The sequence below is a fragment of the Carassius carassius genome, chromosome 39, assembly GCF_963082965.1.
Source record: "Carassius carassius chromosome 39, fCarCar2.1, whole genome shotgun sequence".
Classification (NCBI taxonomy): domain Eukaryota; kingdom Metazoa; phylum Chordata; class Actinopteri; order Cypriniformes; family Cyprinidae; genus Carassius; species Carassius carassius.
The window spans coordinates 7,340,090-7,357,996 of record NC_081793.1 but is presented as its reverse complement, the minus strand read 5'-3'; the positions used below and the strand labels follow the sequence as shown (position 1 = coordinate 7,357,996).

At 38.1% G+C, this 17,907-nt stretch overlaps 1 protein-coding gene across 7 annotated transcripts in view; it reads left to right on the top strand.

The window, feature by feature from the left end:
- Positions 1-17,907, top strand: part of LOC132121320 (pleckstrin homology domain-containing family A member 1-like) — a 46,252-nt gene that overhangs the window by 14,060 nt on the left and 14,285 nt on the right. For all 7 annotated transcript variants that reach the window (XM_059530605.1, XM_059530607.1, XM_059530606.1 and 4 more), the window contains exons 2-7: positions 4,598-4,758; positions 12,178-12,234; positions 12,516-12,561; positions 13,929-14,026; positions 16,384-16,512; positions 16,774-16,911. In XM_059530605.1, coding sequence (XP_059386588.1) covers positions 4,618-4,758; positions 12,178-12,234; positions 12,516-12,561; positions 13,929-14,026; positions 16,384-16,512; positions 16,774-16,911 — 609 coding nt within the window. In that variant the 5' untranslated portion in view covers positions 4,598-4,617. The remainder of the gene's footprint in view (positions 1-4,597; positions 4,759-12,177; positions 12,235-12,515; positions 12,562-13,928; positions 14,027-16,383; positions 16,513-16,773; positions 16,912-17,907) is intronic.

The window sequence follows — 17,907 nt, the reverse complement described above, 5'->3', positions numbered from 1 at the left end:
AAAACGCGAGTTAAAATCGGCGTGGCTTTCCAGCGATGGCGAGAACTGAGGGAACTCAAGGGGCTGAAAAGTGACTCCTTGATGGCTTTATTTCTGCTGGACAGGTAAATCTTTCTTTTTGTATTTTGATCATACATATTTTTTTCATGAAGCATGTGTCATTAGCACACGTAGCTGCGTAATATAGCTAACATAACATTACTTAGCGAGCCATAGTAGAGGCTTTGGAAGGAGCTCAGAAGGGGGGGGGGGGAGTGAATGGAAATAATGAGCTGTCTTTAAAACATTCGTGAGAGGTCTACAGTCACTCGATTTTTATACTTTCTTTTTCAGAGTACTTACATTTAAATTATGTATTGATATATAAATAAAGTTTAAACAAATTTGGAAAAAAAGTTTTTTATACATTTTTTTACCTACACTGCCTTTAAAGCGTTATCACATTTAAAAAAATAACATAGCTTCTACATTAACCCCAACCTTAGGCAAAAAGTATAATGAAAGAAAAATTTTGCCATTAAATTATGTTTTTACTTGGCTTTCAACAGGACTTCACAAGTTCTAAAGGCCCCAATATACTTCAAACGAAGTTCGTTTTTGTACTTCATTTCGGGGCAGAAAGAATTTTGAAAAGGCTGAGTGATGGTATACTGTTAACGAACTTTCCAACACCCCCGTACTGCTGGAGGCGGGGTGTAGATTAATGTAAACATGTTGCAAAGCTCGAACCTATCCCCTAAACAAAACAACAATGAAATGACCAATGGTCTGAATATTATAGACAAAAATATAATGATTAGCAGCAGTTCAAAGTCAAGTATCATGTTTGCAATACAAAAGAACCATTTCTTAATTAGTCCTTTATATGAAGTGTGAATGTCTCATAGTCTGAAAACTTTAACGACTAGGGAAGTCGTGGCCTAATGGTTAGAGAGTCGGACTCCCAATCGAAAGACTGTGAGTTCGAGTCCTGGGCCGGCAGGAATTGTGGGTTGGGGGAGTGCATGTACAGTTCTCTCTCCACCTTCAATACCATGACTTAGGTGCCCTTGAGCAAGGCATCAAACCCCCAACTGCTCCCCGGGCGCCGCTGCATAAATGGCTGCCCACTGCTCTGGGTGTGTGCTCACAGTGTGTGTGTGTGTGTGTTCACTGCTCTGTGTGTGTGCATTTCGGATGGGTTAAATGCAGAGCACAAATTCTGAGTATGGGTGACCATACTTGGCTGAATGTCACTTCACTATCACTATTATTATCACTATTAACTTTAGCATGACGTAGAAATAAATATTGGAGTTGGTTTGTTACTTTATTTTACTAGTGTTCATTTATTTTATTAAACTAGATAAATTGTTACACTTTTATATTTTATGAGGTGTCATGATTAAGGCTACTTTTGTATATTCGTTTGCCATTTCCTACAGTGTATACCCTTTAAATTCACTTATTGAAAGAACAGCAGCAGCAGTATGGTGTAACATTTATTTGAAACATTTATTTGGTACTTGCTACCTTATTTCTTTACTCTTTCCTTTTATTCTTTTCATGGCTGTGTAAAACTTGTCTGGGATGTTTCTCTGCGTCGCTTTTTGCATAATTCCGGGCCGTCGACACCAAGCTTGGTGTTAATTTCTTTCTAGGAATTAAATAGAAATTCCTCTGAATCTTTAAAGTCTCTCCGTAAGCGATAATACAGGTGCGGTTATATTTGTGCAACCCAGCTATTCAACACTCAGGAGTGTATTCGGGAGATGTGGCTCTCCTGTAGGACCTCCGCAGAATGAGGAATGAACCGGGAAAAAAATTTCATGTCAAAGAACGTGGAGTTTCAGAACACACCCATTGATTGCGTAATTGGAACAGACCAATTGAAGCTCAAAGGTGTTTAGGAGCCAAAACAAACTTCATTTCGGCCTGATTTTGATAGAAGTTACGTCATATCAGTTCGTTCTTCGATTTCGTTTGAAGTATACCGGGGCCTTAACTGTGAGTTTAATTAACTTTGAAGGTGTGTTGAAGTCATCAAACCTTGAAGCAAAGTTTCATCATATCTCTGCTAATTTGTTATGTCAAGTTGTTTATGAAGTCTGCGGAATTGGAAAAAATAATGCATCTTAAGTTTAAATCCATTGATTGTTGCAACAATACTACTGATCGTTTTATCCCATCACTGTAATCCCAGATTAAGACTGTTCAAATTATGGAAGCTGTCACTCAGAAAACACACTTTAGTCATGAAATTCTTATCATGCATTCGAGACAGAAATGTGACAGTTCTCTAGTGATAGAAGCCACGAAGAAAAGCAACATTCTGAGTCCACAAAATCTTTTGCTATTTGTCATTTATGATGTAGCAGTAAATCACTGTACCTGGCTGACATATCTCATAGGAGCCTGTGAAATGTGGTCCTTTCATGAAATTATGTTATCCAAAATTAAGACATGAAGACAGCTTTCTTATTGAATCATTCATTCACAGCTAGTAACATTGTCTCCACCTTCTTTTACTTGTCCACAAATGCTAGTATTTAATTTTTTTGTCATTGTTTCAGACATCAGAATTTTAAAAAAATGTTGTTTCTATCTTCATCACAATCTCCTCTACACTGTTAGTGTGCAATCTTTCATAGCCTTTGAGTCAATGAACGATTTCTTCTTTTTTTCTTGAGTACCCAACCCATGCTACAAAGAGTAGGGCTGAAAGAGCTTTCTCTTGCTCGAAACATGATCTGACCATGACAGTGAGTAACAGAGCCTAGAGGAAATTGTGTGTTGAAGTTTGAGTGCTTGGACTTGAAATGCCTTCTAAGATCGTACTCCTGTATCACAGCACAGTGCTTATTACATGGCAAACGAAAAACATATTAGAAATTGAAATTAGAGACTCCAAAGACATTAGAAACACACATCAGTTGATTGTTTGCTTTAGGGCTGCAACTAACGATTATTTTGATAATCGATTAATCTTTCGATTATTTTTATGATTAATCGATTAATCTTTATGTACTTATATTTTAGTTTTGCCCAAATAATTTACAAATGGCTTTTAGAGATTTTAACCATTTTGCATTGTCATATCCTCATCAAAAATATACCTGGAGTTTTGTTTTATTATGTGTTAGTAGTAATCCTTCGTCAAACTCTTCTGCAATCAAAACACTGACCCATACTCTAGCAAATTTCACAAGGAGATTTCAAATAATGTTTTCACCATGGCAGTCCTTAGGGCTCCTAAAGTAGTTTAACATCCCGAACAAAGCTTATTAAGGAATATTTCAGAAAATATTTTCACGAAGAATAAGAATAAAACAGAACAAATTTGCAGTACATTGCATTTTATTATTTTTTTCCTGTAAACACACAACTGGGAAACAGCTTTATAGCTTATGCTGTGAAATTGTAAACAATCCTTTGAATAAAGTGCCAGTGGCATGAAACCTGAATGGAACTCACATTTTAAAGTAAAATCCATCAGAAGGTTGTCCAGAAAAGAAAAAAAAAATTGACACACACTAAAAAACCTGCTGTGTGAAAAAGTGCAGTGAATACTTAGAAAGAAAAAGTGCATTTCACATACATTTAAACATTTACCTCTCTCTCATTCAGTCATAATTAGGCTGCAAGACTGAATTATGAACTGGTAAACGACAAACTGATCACAGAACATGTTTGTAAATCTTTAAATGTTAACTGTTAAAAAGCAATGTTATTAGCTTTTACAACTAAACATTTGCAAACAACATTGTACTGGAGAATCTGCACAAATAAAAGTCTTAAACAGTTAAACAGTTCAGTAGTGCAGAGTTTACAGGTTACTCTTCTTTTTTGAAGGCTCAAAGTAAAGTTCTCCCACACTTTGGATGACTTCGTTTGATTAGTTTTATCTTCCGCTTTTTTCTTTTTCTTTCTTAAGCTTACTCCACTGCCGACTGTCTCCAGCATCTCGCTGAATGCTGCAGACGCAGTTCGGGAAGCACGTAACCTAAAACGAGGCCAGCTATTGGCTATTCGCTACTTCTCCTGCTGTACTGGCTGAATAAAACCTGCGGTGGCTCATTACTGCCACACTTTGGTCATCGCAGATTTAACATATGCGCAAAATGAGCCGCTTATGGCAAATTAAAGTTGTTTAGCAACTAATAGATGACTAAATTAGTTAATAATCGATTTTAATCAATTAAATCGATTAGTTGTTGCAGCCCCCCACACGCACACGCACACCCATCAAAAAAATTAAATGCATTTATTACGTCTAAATAAAAGTGTAGGCATAAATTATTCACCCTCATGACATTCAAAACCCATAAGTCTTTGCAGGTAAAGACTTTCAGCTGTGGTAATGTCACAGTCAAGTCATTTATATTCATGCAGCTTCATCTGACAGGATTTTCATCAGCACAGAGGTCTGAAATTAAGTAGGTGCCACTTCCATGGAGCATGACCAAGGATGACATCATAGGAAATAATTACCAGCGTTTTGCCAGATGATTACACATGAAGATTCCAAATTTTCTTTAATTACCATACTCCACCTCTTTCTCTACCCTTCACATGTTATCATCTCCTTTATAATGAGCATTGTTTCTTTGTGTTGCAGGGTAATGTTTAGTCTCAGAAATGCCGTACGTAGATCGTCAGAATCGGATCTGTGGCTTTCTAGACATAGAAGAAATAGAGAACAGCGGCAAGTTTTTACGTCGCTACTTCATTCTGGACACACTGGAGAGCAGCCTGGTGTGGTACATGGATAACCCTCAGGTACCCATCTTAATTTCTTTCATCCTGTCAATGCATTGTTAAACGCAGGGGGTCTTCATTCTACATCTGAAGGCCTCCCTTTGTTTTAATACTTCTGTTGAAGTCATTACTTCATGTTAAACATGTAATTTTATAAAATATGGTGATATGTTGTTCCTCAGGGGCTAGTAATCGGCCCAGTTAAGTTTCACATACTGTATGTGTTACGGATAAGATTTGGAATCAAACCAAAAATTATTATTGTTATTATTTTATATATATCAGAATAGTATGATTACCATAACTGAATCTACTGCATGATACTTACAGCAACTAATGTAGTCCAGTTCACAAACAAATGACTCTTATGATCTTTTTAGTAAATCTAAAACACTGAATACTGTTACTAAATTAATTAATAGCGGTTGCTGAAATGATCAAACTTACTTACTGAACTGCAAGTTATTAATTTTATCGTGTCTGATCTCGAAGTGAACCAAAAACATCAAATCTGAAATCATAATTTTCAGCATTAGACTACTGAAGGCACAAAATGCAATAATAATGACTTTTTTTTGTCTAAAATATTTCTTACTCAAAAGAAGTAGGCCTAAAAGATAAGTTAATTGGACCATTAAGGGACTCTGGCAGTAGAACCAGACTCACTAAATTTCTTATAATTTCCATCCCAAGTTACTGAACGCATGTGGGTAGATATACTGCACACCACAGTTCTCCAGTAAGACGATGTTGTGTCTCAGCGGCTTTTGGTCAGTAACTGTAGAGATCTACAGAGTCAGTGCTGTCAGAAGCAGGAAAACCATAAGCCACAGTTAACCTTTTACTGCTATCACAGTTAGAATGTTGATATGCAAAACATTGTGTGATACTAACATTACCTCTCTTACACACCTTTTATCATTATAAGGTTTGGAAATCATCAGTTTGTGAACTTTCTTCACAGACATTTACTTTTTTTCCGCTGAAACTTTGCTAATGTTGGCTGCAGAGAAGTTTCACTTTCCATAAGCATATGGGTAAAGGATATGAGTGCCATGGCCTCTGTTGGACTTTATAATCTCATGAAGTATTGGAGGGCATTGATCTGTCTTTTCTTCCAGACCACTCTAACCATTCAGATCGAGAACGTGTGTAAATGTATTTGCATCTGTGTGGGCCACACTTTGCTTTGCTGTGCAGTGTGCACCTTTGTAAGGTTGTCTTTGTCTGAGACTCCAGACTAGCAAACTAAATTGTTCGTAACTGTACTGAGTTACATGGAAGGAACTTACAAGGATTGTAATTACAGTGAGTTTGATGAAAAATAATCTTACATTTTTTCAGAATCAGAATCAGAATCAGAATGAGCTTTATTGCCAGGTATGTTCACACATACGAGGAATTTGTTTTCGTGACAGAGCTCCGCAGTGCAACATAACAGCGACAGAACAAAAAACACAATAAGGAATAAAAAATACAAAAAAAATACAAATAGGTGGGTAAGGATTGACAATATACAAATTGACAATGTATGGCAGGTATATTAAAATGAGCATTTATGTATGTACATGTATATTATGTGGAAAAATTTTAACTGTACGCTAAGTATGTGTGTTGGATAAATAAGTGTATGTGTATATAAATATAAGTAGTATAGTGTGTTCCATGTATGTACATGTATATTATGTGCAAAAGATTTACGTGTACGCTAAGTATGTGTGTTGGATAAAAAGAGTAGTGTATATAAATATAAATAGTGTAGTGTGTCCCACAGTTATTAACAGCTGTTCATAAGATGGATTGCCTGAGGGAAGAAACTGTTCCTGTGTCTGGTCGTTCTGGTGCTCAGTGCTCTGTAGCGTCGACCAGATGGCAACAGTTCAAAGAGGGAGTGTGCTGGATGTGAGGGGTCCAGAGTGATTTTGACAGCCCTTTTGCTCACTCTGGATAAGTACAGTTCTTGAATAGATGGGAGGGTTGTACCGATAATTCGCTCAGCAGTCCGGACTACCCTCTGTAGTCTTCTGAGGTCAGATTTAGAAGCTGAGCTGAACCAGACAGTTACTGAAGTGCAGAGGATGGATTTGATGATGGTGGAGTAGAACTGTTTCAGCAGATCCTGTGGCAGGTTAAACTTCCTCAGCTGGCGAAGGAAGTACAACCTCTGCTGGGCCTTTTTCACAATGGAGTCAATGTGAATGTCCCACTTCAGGTCCTGAGAGATAGTGGTGCCCAGGAACCTGAATGACTCCACTGCAGTCATAGTGCTGTTCATGATGGTGAGTGGGGGGAGTGCAGGGGGGTTTCTCCTGAAGTCCACGATCATCTCCACTGTTTTGAGCGTGTTTATCTCCATGTTGTTGAGACTGCACCAGACAGCCAGCTCTTTAACCTCCTGTCTGTAAGCAGACTCGTCACCGTCCTGAATGAGGCCAATGAGTGTGGTGTCATCTGCAAACTTCAGGAGCTTGACAGAGGGGTCCTTAGATGTGCAATCGTTAGTGTACAGGGAGAAGAGCAGTGGGGAGAGAACACAGCCCTGGGGAGCTCCGGGGCTGATTGTACGGGTGCTGGATGTGTATTTTCCTAGTCTCACTAGCTGCTGCCTGTCTGTCAGGAAGCTGTTGATCCACTGACAGACGGAGGTGGGCACGGAGAGCTGAGTTAGTTTGGGCAAGAGGAGGTTTGGGATGATCGTGTTGAAGGCAGAGCTGAAGTCCACAAACAGGATCCTCACATAGGTCCCCGGTCTGTCTAGGTGTTGCAGAACATAATGCAGTCCGATGTTTACTGCATCGTCCACAGACCTGTTTGCTCTGTAGGCAAACTGAAGAGGATCCAGCAAGGGTCCAGTGATGTCCTTCAGGTGGGCCAGCACCAGTTTTTCAAATGACTTCATGACTACAGACGTTAGAGCCACAGGCCTGTAGTCATTTAGTCCTGTAATTTTGGATTTCATTGGGATAGGGATGATGGTGGAGCGTTTGAAGCATGAAGGGACTTCGCACAGCTCCAGCGATCTGTTGAAGATCTGTGTGAAGATGGGGGCCAGCTGGTCAGCACAGGATTTCAGACAGGCTGGTGTAACGCAATCTGGGCCTGGTGCTTTTTTCCTTTTCTGCTTCCGGAAGACCTGGCGCACCGCATCCTCGCTGATCTGTATTGCAGGTGTGGGGGAGAGGGGGGATGCAGGAGGTGTGAATGGTGAGAGCGCTTGATTGGAGAGGTGTTCAGGGTGGGTTGCAGGAGTTGTGAGTGGTGTGAACAGTTGTTTGGAGAGGCATTCAGGGTTGGTTGCAGGAGTTGTGAATGGTGAGAGCGGTTGATTGGAGAGGCGATCAGGATGGGTTGCAGGAGCTGTGAATGGTGTGAACGTTTGTTTGGAGAGGCATTCAGGGTTGGTTGCAGGAGTTGTGAATGGTGTGAATGGTTGTGTGGGGAGGTGTTCAGGGCAGGTGATGGGTGTTCTTTCAAACCTGCAGTAAAACTCGTTCAGATCATCTGCCAGTCGTTGATTCTCCACAGTGCTGGGGGGTGGTGTCTTGTAATTGGTGATCTTCTTTAGGCTTTTCCACACTGATGCGGAGTCGTTCGAAGTGAACTGAGTCCTTATTTTTTCAGAATAATTCCTCTTTGCCACTTTGATCTCCTTTTCCAGTGTGTATTTAGCCTGTTTATACATGACATTGTCCCCCTTCACGTAAGCATCTTCTTTGGCCTGACGGAGCTGTCTGAGTTTTGCAGTGAACCACGGTTTGTCACTGTTGTAATTTAGTTGAGTCTTGGTAGGAATACACATATCCTCACAGAAACTGATATATGATGTTACGGTCTCTGTGAGTTCATCCAGATCGGTGGCAGCAGCTTCAAAAACACTCCAATCAGTGAGGTCAAAACAAGATTGTAAATCCTGCTCTGCTTCATTAGTCCATCTTTTTACAGTCCTTAATACAGGTTTAGCTGATTTTAGTTTCTGCCTGTAGGTCAGTATAAGATTAACCAGAAGGTGATCAGAACGTCCCAAAGCTGCTCGTGGAACAGAGTGAAATGCATCCTTTATTGTTGTGTAACAGTGATCCAATATATTACTGTCTCTTGTGGGACAAGTAACATGCTGTCTGTATTTTGGCAGTTCACGGGAGAGATTGGCTTTATTAAAGTCCCCAAGAATGATTAAAACAGAGTCTGGGTGTTGTTGTTCTGTCGCTGTGATCTGCTCAGCGAGTTTCTGTAAAGCTGAGCTCACGTGCGCTTGAGGAGGGATGTAAACACTAACCAGAATGAATGAATGAAACTCCCGCGGTGAATAGAACGGCTTGCAGTTAATGAAGAGCGTTTCGAGATTTGAGCAGCACGTCTTCTTTAACACAGTTACATCTGTACACCACCGTTCATTGATGTAAAAGCATGTCCCGCCACCGCGCGATTTCCCCGTTGATTCTGCATCGCGATCCGCTCTAAACAGCTGAAAGTCCGGCAGATGGAGCGCGCTGTCCGGTATGGTGTCATTCAGCCAAGTTTCCGTGAAACACAGAGCAGCAGAGTGAGAGAAATCTTTATTTGTCCGAGAGAGCAGAAGCAGTTCGTCCGTTTTGTTGGGAAGAGAGCGGAGATTTGCCAGATGGATGCTAGGCAACGGCGTTCGAAATCCGCGTTTTCTGAGTCTCACGAGCGCGCCAGCTCTTTTTCCCCGTCTGCGCGTCCTCTTGAAGCGTGTGATCAGCGCAGCCGCTCCGCCGACAAGAATGTCCAGCAAAACATCAGAATAGTCGAAAACCGGTGAAATATCGGGAGATGTGTGTTGCCGAATATCCAGCAATTCGTCCCTGGTGAAACTGATTGCAGGAATATAACTAAAGACAGGACAAAATAACAAAAACACAAAAACAACTGCAGAGCACGTCACGGAGGCAGCCATCCTTTTCCCATTCTACTGCCTATGTCTTGTCTTTTTTCATAACAATAACACATTCTGTTTGAACAACTGCATAGAACTAACAATTTGTTCTACATTATGTCTTATGTCCCGCATATACTGTATGTGTATATTCCTATGCATATTCATACTTTAGTTTGGGGACCACTTCTCACTATTAACTAACCATTAGCTCACTAAACTCCTAAATTGCTGCGTATTAATAGTTAATAAAAAAGTTGTTAAATGTAGGGTAGGCAATTTAAGAGAGGCTAGCAATAACAAGCTAGCTTTGAAAGCATAAGAACACACCCTCCCTGCAAATCACCATCCAAAGCCACGCCTCCTCCAAAACACATGAAAGTGAACAGGCAGACCAGAGGCTAACCAGCGATACAATGAGAGACGGCATTGGTGGAGGGTTGAATGTAATGCTGTCGGATTACCTCATTTCTCATTCACCGGTGAAAAAACTTTACAGTACAAAATGCATAATATTAATTAAAAAATGCTTTCTATTAGGGCTGCACGATCATGACAATAATCATAATTGTCGATTATTCCCTTAAAATTGTAATTGCAATTATTAATAACGATTATCACAATTTAAATTGATGTTTATACCATTATTTGATGCAACTGTATGCCGTATTTTTATATGAAAATAAACAAGCTGAACACACCCAAAAAAAAAAAAACCTTTAGGCCGCGTGTCCACCAAAGTGTTTTTCCTCACGGCTAGCGTATTTTTTTTCAGTCGTTCTCAATGGGAGCACTGCAAAAAGTGGTTTTGGTCTATGTGACAACTGGGGCGGGGCTGAGAGCCGTGGGAACGGAGCGGAGGAGATCGGAAAGGATACAAAAGAGGAGCAACGACAGTGAAGGACGAGAGAGGACCAGGCCTGGGTTTTATTTTGTGTTTTGGTTTTGTTTGTGCGCGGCAGTCGTCCGTGGGGGCTGTCGCGCTGTTTTGTGTTTATTTTGTTATTAAAGCTTTCATTTGAATGTTCGCTGGTTCCCGCCTCCTTCTTCCCGTGATTATGAAGTTTGTACATTGTTACAGTCTATATAGTTAATTTTGCTCTTCGTGACAACTGTGAGGGGGTGAATTTTTTTTATAACTCATCTGTTTAAATTATATTAAGCTTTAAAGTTTTGCATAATTAAGGGCATGGCAACTTGAGTGACAGGTGGATTGCCGCTGCTGTCACTGCGGTTGAGCTAAGTGGGTGTGGTTTCAGCAACCAGCTCCTGCCTTTTTGCTCATTTTCGATTATCCGGGAGTGACGCGCGGTGATGCACTGCCAAGATGGCAACGGCCTGCTCCGCCCAATTTAAGCTTCAGAAACGCAGCTGGGCATTTTCAGCAGAGTGCCTGGCATTTTCAGCTGGCTAAAAAAGCTTTGGTGGACACAGAGCTTTAGTGCTTTTCTATAGTATTAAGCCTCAAATGTCAAATATAAATTGGTTTATTTTCTTCCTTAAATGATAAAAAAAAAAATAGGAATGGAATCATAATGTTATACTAAAACTAAAACAATGGAAAAACCCTAAAGATAACATGTTAAGTGTGCATAATAACATAAGTGGACTTTGAACAATTACGTAATTGTGACATCCATAATTGTAATCGCGATTAGAAATTCGATTAATTGTGCAGCCCTACCTTCCATTCTCGGTCGGTCTGCAATAGAATAATGGGACGCGCTGATGACGTATCATGTCTGCGCATGATATGTCATCAGATATGATTGGACGAAAATATTTTGGTCCTACGCCTTCCACAGATAATATAAATACATTTAGACCACTTAACTTCGTGATTGCTATCACGATGTGAAGAGACTTTCATCCAGCATAACAAAAAATGTTTTTGAACCAAATCACCTACCCTGCTTTTAAGTTTAGATATGGGGTTGGATTAAGGGACCTAAAATATGGCCATTCATAATAAGGCATTAACATGAGCTTTATAGGTACTAATAAAAGCTGGTATGCTAGTAATATGCATACTAATAAGCAACTATTTATTATTATTATATATTCTGCACTCATTTGCAATTTGGTTTAATGTGGTTTAATGGAAAGTTTTGACATGAACTGCTCTGATGCTTTCAGTGATTTAAAGTCATTTAGCTTGGAGTAAATAAGGAAACCTCAGATGAAACATGACCAGAACTAAGTTCACTGATGAGGTGCCCATGTCAGGACCTGTCTTTTTTGATTCTTCATGTTCGTTCTTTGTACCTTTTAATGGATTCTCTCTTTTCTCTTGGCTGCTGCAGGTTCTATACCAATCACTTTATCTAAGACTCAGTCAGTAGCTCCAGCCAGCATCTTTTATTGATGCCACGTCTGACTTTGAATAATTTACCCAACTGCATCTGTAGATGTGTGCTAAAACTTTCATAGACCCCTGTGCAATTCTACAACTTTGGAGAATATCGTACACTCGGCGTAAATGTATTCTGTTCATGTTTGTTCAGAATTTCAGCTCTAATTACTTTAACCCTCTGCTTCTACAGAATCTTCCAGAAGGAACATCCAATGTCGGCTCCCTCAAACTAACATATATATCCAAGGTTTGTAATTGATCTGTTATTTCTGACTAATGATGACTAGTTATTAGGAACTTTATATATTCACACAGACATGAATGATACATTTTAAAATGTGCGGCTTGTTAAGAAAAGTTACTATGCATTTTTTATAAATTTTTTTGTAATGGCTGGCCATGTGATCTTAACTCTTATGTATAATAAAACAGCTTCTTTTTAATGTTGAAAATGTTTTAGTGCACTTTAAAATATGTGTATGCATATGGGTACAATATTATTCATCTGGTCATATTTTGTCATTAAAGGTTAGCGATGCCACCAAATTGCGTCCAAAGGCAGAATTCTGCTTCGGTAAGAAAGTGATGTTTCCCTCTCCATGTCACTCTGAGGATGCAGTACACGGAAGGTAGGGCATGTTAGACCATGACCCCTGACCCTGGCTATTGTTTCTGAGATCAGAGCCAGAGACAATCACACACTGGGGTTTCTGGGACTTTACCCGGTGGAGTTAGACGAGAGGCCAGTGTCAGGAGTGTATGTGAGCAACATAATACAAATGCTAAAATTAGTCATACATTGCATCTCATACTCTAAAGTGGTTAATAAAGTATTAGTCTGACCTTCCTGATGTAATTCAGGCCCAGTGAACACAGTGGCCCAGTGTTCTTTAACTTGTGATGGGAAGGTCTGTACTTTTACCAGTATTATGAAATACTACTATAATAAAATTGAATCTTGATATCACAGCTGGTTTATTTGGAAACATGGACAGTAAGTTTTACATGTGTTAAGTTGACCACATAAACGCAGTTACTATAATAACTGCCTCTCTAGCCAGCCGCACTAAAGGGATGTGAGAGTTTTCACTTTTAGACTTGCACAGAAAATGATTTAACTGGATTTTAGATGTTGTTTTTGTGACTTGTAAAGACATTTCATAACATTTTAGCTTTTAATTGTTACGGTTCATTAACAGTGACATATTTAGAAATGAGAAGTACAATTTTTCAGTTTGTAGTATGCAGTCCCAATTATCAGGAAATTGAGCGTGCACACACACTCATACAGTTTGACTGAATCATACCTCATTAATAGCGGTTCACTTCCACAGTTTAGGCCAATTGCATTCATATCTGCATTGAACAGTATCAGAGTTCACATGACCACCTTTTCAAGTGGACTCTGCTTTCATGCTTTGTTCCTGCATGAAAGTGTTATTTTAGCATCACCGAGATACTATTATAGATTTTACTAGTATTTCGCTATTTGAAATTTGATGTTTTCATTTTAAAGTTTTATTTGTTTGTTTTTAATGTCTATACAATTGTTATTACAATTTTAGCTTTAGATATTTTAGTACATCAAGTTGAAAATGAGAAATGTTGTTTTGTCAAATAGCTTAAATAAAATGCGTTGTTGTTTAGTTTAATTTTGTTTTTCCTTAAGTTAATGTTTATTTTATTTCAAGTAGTGAAATTGTTTTTATAACTATAATAACCCTGGTGCGAAAGTTTGTAAAACCGTATTGACATCATCCAACCGAACTTTCACGTCAAAGAAACCTGGATGCGCACCAGAAGTGGTAGTGTGAAAGCACTCTTATTCAGGCCTAGAAGCACACACTTAGACAGGAAGAGATGTAATCCATTTTGGCAAATCCATAATGCCACTAAAATGTGATTATATCATCATCTCCAAATCTTTGTGTCCTCCCACAGTCATCAACGCTGGAATGAGGAAGTTTTACTTGCAGGCGAATGATAAGCAAGATTTAGTGGAGTGGGTCAGTGCACTCAACAACGCCACCAAAATCACAGTAAGTCACTGATCCTGGATCAGATTCCTTTTACTAACCAGAAAAGAGTTTAGATGGTTCTCCAAACTGCAGATTTTGGAGAACTGGATCCTGTAGGAGAACAGGCACAATTAGCCTATTTCTATAGGCTGAAGCCTATTTCAGCATCTCGGGCCATAGACAATTAAGATAAGTGGACAATCAAACAAGAGAAATGTTATGATATGTTAATTTATTGGCTTTTAATTTATGAATCGCTTGTGTTGGCCAAAAAAAAAAAAAAAAAAAAAAAAATATATATATATATATATATATATATATATATATATATATATATATATATATTTATTTGCAATTTGTTGAAAGTTAAAGGAGTCGTATTACATTGATAAAAAAGAACATTATTTTGTGTATTTGGTGTTATACAGTGTGTTTATGTTGTTTAAGGTTCAAAAACACATTATATTTTACATACTGTAGATCATTATTGCTCCCATATGCCCAGACTTTCTGAAACGCGTCAATTTTTACAAAGCTAATCGTTCTGAAAAGCAAGGTGTGCTCTGATATCCAGGGCTTCGTGATTGGCTGAATACCTCAAGCCTTTACCATACTGTGATGCCGTGTCCCGGCGCGACGAGACAAAACCAATAAAACCTATTACTAACAAGGTATTTGTTGCATCCAATGGGGACATAATTACTGATTATAATGACTTGTACTGCCCTTTTAATGCGCTGCATATCGCGCCGCGTAAACATAAAACCATGTCTGCATTTGTGATCAGAGAAATACAAACAAGAAGTGCTACTCTATACTGCTCAAAACTCACGTTTTAATCATCAGTTTCAAATTCTTTAAATATGAAACATACTTACAGGCTGTCAAAAGTGCCAGACTGTCCTTCAAAGTTGGCACTGATTCACTTTATAAAAAGCCTTTGTACGCAGTGTCTCCACAACATGGCGATGGCGGCAGCAACAATACTACAGCAAGAATCAAAGTTACGCCTTCTATCTTTACATGAACATTAGGCTTGTATGATTCTCAACTTTTATAAAGAATGTCTATTTGGGTTTGAGACTTTAGTCTTTGCAACTTTAGGGATCTTATCTATGCACAAACAGCTTGTAACATTCCAAAGAGAAAGGAAAACTTGAAATTGCATCATAAAAAATCTACATGCATACATAAATATACATATTTTTTTGAATATGTATACATTAATGGGACACAGTATTGCAACATTTTCTAGTATGCCTTACACAGACATTCACTCCACTCAGCTTCAGGTAATGTTTTTCCTTCCAAAAAGCTTTCCGAGCACCTCGTGTCTGATCTTGTCTCACGACTGCTGGAATACAATAATTATCCCATGAGCAAATGACACTCGTCACTACACTTCTCTAAAATGCTATTGCATGGCAGCTTCACAATTATTTTCTTGTAGGATGAAACGGTCTCATTTTACTCATTTGTTTGTTTTCATTTAAGTAGATTAGAAGTATTTAAAAGAATCTTATAAATGCATGCTTAAAAATACTGAATTAAATCGTTCGTGAATTTGAATTGTCTGTCAAATACATTTTAATTGTTCCTAATATAACAACATCCTTTGAATGTTAATGGCAGTATTTTCATGCAGTGCAGGATGTGTTTGCCGCTGGATGCTAACATGCTAATATGATTACAACTGACAGTTTGTTTTGGGTCAGAGGTAGCATGTGTAGTGATGATGTATTGATCAGGGATGTGTTTTTAGCCTGAAGGCACAAAACAACGAACTGCCATCCCCAAAGAAGCTGCTGTAGTGTCAGTCAGGCTTTACTAGCAGGCGGCTGATCACTGTATCGGATGGACCAGACGGACAAATTATTCATTTACTCCGAGGGGATATGTCAAGTTTTGTTGAGTTTTTTATTGCAACAACATGAAAAGCATTACAAACTTTTCTACTTATTATTATTCTTCAGCATTAGAAAGACTAATTGGCATCAGTAAGATAAAAAAAAGTATTTAAAACTATTCACCAGTGCTGAATTTATTTGATAAAAAATACAGAAGTAATATTGTGAATTCTTTTTTTAATTTTTTATATATTTAAAATGTATTTCAGTGATAGCTGACTTAAAAAAAAATGTATTAAATCGAAATAGAAATCTTGTAACATTATAAATGTCTTTTGTTGTCACTGTTGATTAATGTAATGTGTTTTTTTTCTAAATGAAAATATTCATGAATGGAATGGTTTGATCTGGAATTGATGGTCCTTGTCAGACTTTTTTAATTATAGAACTTATATAAATACTCCTATAAAGAAAGCAGCTGTCGCATACAGATTTGTTATGATTGTTTGTCTTTTCTCATTTCTTCTCCAGGTGCCGAAGTCAGGAGAGCAAGTGGCTCATAATACAACAGAAGCTTGTGTGGACACATCAGGTGCCATGAAACAAGTGTCCTACAAGACGGAAATCATTGCAGGAGTGCCCATCATCACCACCACACAGGTCACTTAACCTCATGACACATTAACATATATTAAAGGTGGCTCCACTGCAAAAACAAAACTCTAAGATACACTGAGCAGTAGCATTATATCAGATGTTTTATACTTTGATATATATTGTGGTACTATATGATTACCACTTTCATATGTCATATGTTGGTGCAGTATCATTACTGATGTAGCTACTGCAACACATTTGAAAAAAAAAGAAGAAAAAAAAAGGATGATGTAATAAACTTTGTTGTATGGCACTGGCTCTCAGGAAAAGGGCGAGGATCAGAATGGTGCAGACAGGAGCGGGCAGAGGAAACCTCCCGGTCAGCTGCCGTATTACTTGAGCCGGAGTAACCAAGACCAGTCAGTCATTAAAGCTGGATATTGTGTCAAACAGGGAGGTGTGGTGAGTAAGAAATACAGAATAAGTTTGTATTTTAGTTTTTTGTTGAGTATCATATTTCATCAATCAGACTTTTATGGCTTATATAGTATGTTATAGGAGGATGCATAGCTCATACTCGAAGAAGGTGGGAAAAAAAAATTATTCTAGTGGCCAAACTTAGGAAAAATATACACTTTTATGCAGTTGCTGATATTTATATGGCAAAAAAGTAAGATAGAATTCTGTTTATTTGAAATGTAAGCTATTGAGATGTTTATAACAATATAGCAGACTGCTAAATAAAACCTGTATGCATATGAAACATACAATGTAATACAATACAGTGACAAATAAATATTCCTTAAAACCTGATGTATCATTCTTAATACTCCCATTTTAATATATATATAGATAAACCTATAGGTAAAATCTATGTTGCTTCAATCAAGTAAGTGTTTATCTTAAAATATTACTTGCAATATCACTAAATGAAAACCAGTAAAGATTTCACAGAAAAAAGACTTGTGTACCACAACCTAAAGGGGGATGTTATTAAAATTGTACTAAAAGGCCTTTTACTTCCTAAAAAAAAAAGTGTAATCGTTTTTACAAAACTGTGTACAATGGGTTTTTTCAGCATGATCATGTTAATTATTTAAGAGAATTAAAAAAATGTGCATATCAAATATGATCCTGTGGGCTTTATAGTGTGTTTGTAGTAAAAATTAGGTGAAGATCCACTGGCGAAAAAGCATTGCAACGTATAAAGCACAGCTCACACAAAATCACTTTCAAACTTAGCAGCTTTCAGTTGGTCAGTGTGGCAAATTCACATGACCAACCTGAACATGAACCAAATCTGCCTGCTAAGTTTTACTGAGCAGTTGTAAATATGACTTTAGCTTAAGTTGCCTTTCTGCAGTGTACGAAATTAACACCTGTCATGCACCAAATGCATAATGATACGGCCTACATGATTAAATTTTCCGTCTAGGTTGGCATCTCTTACAGAGATTT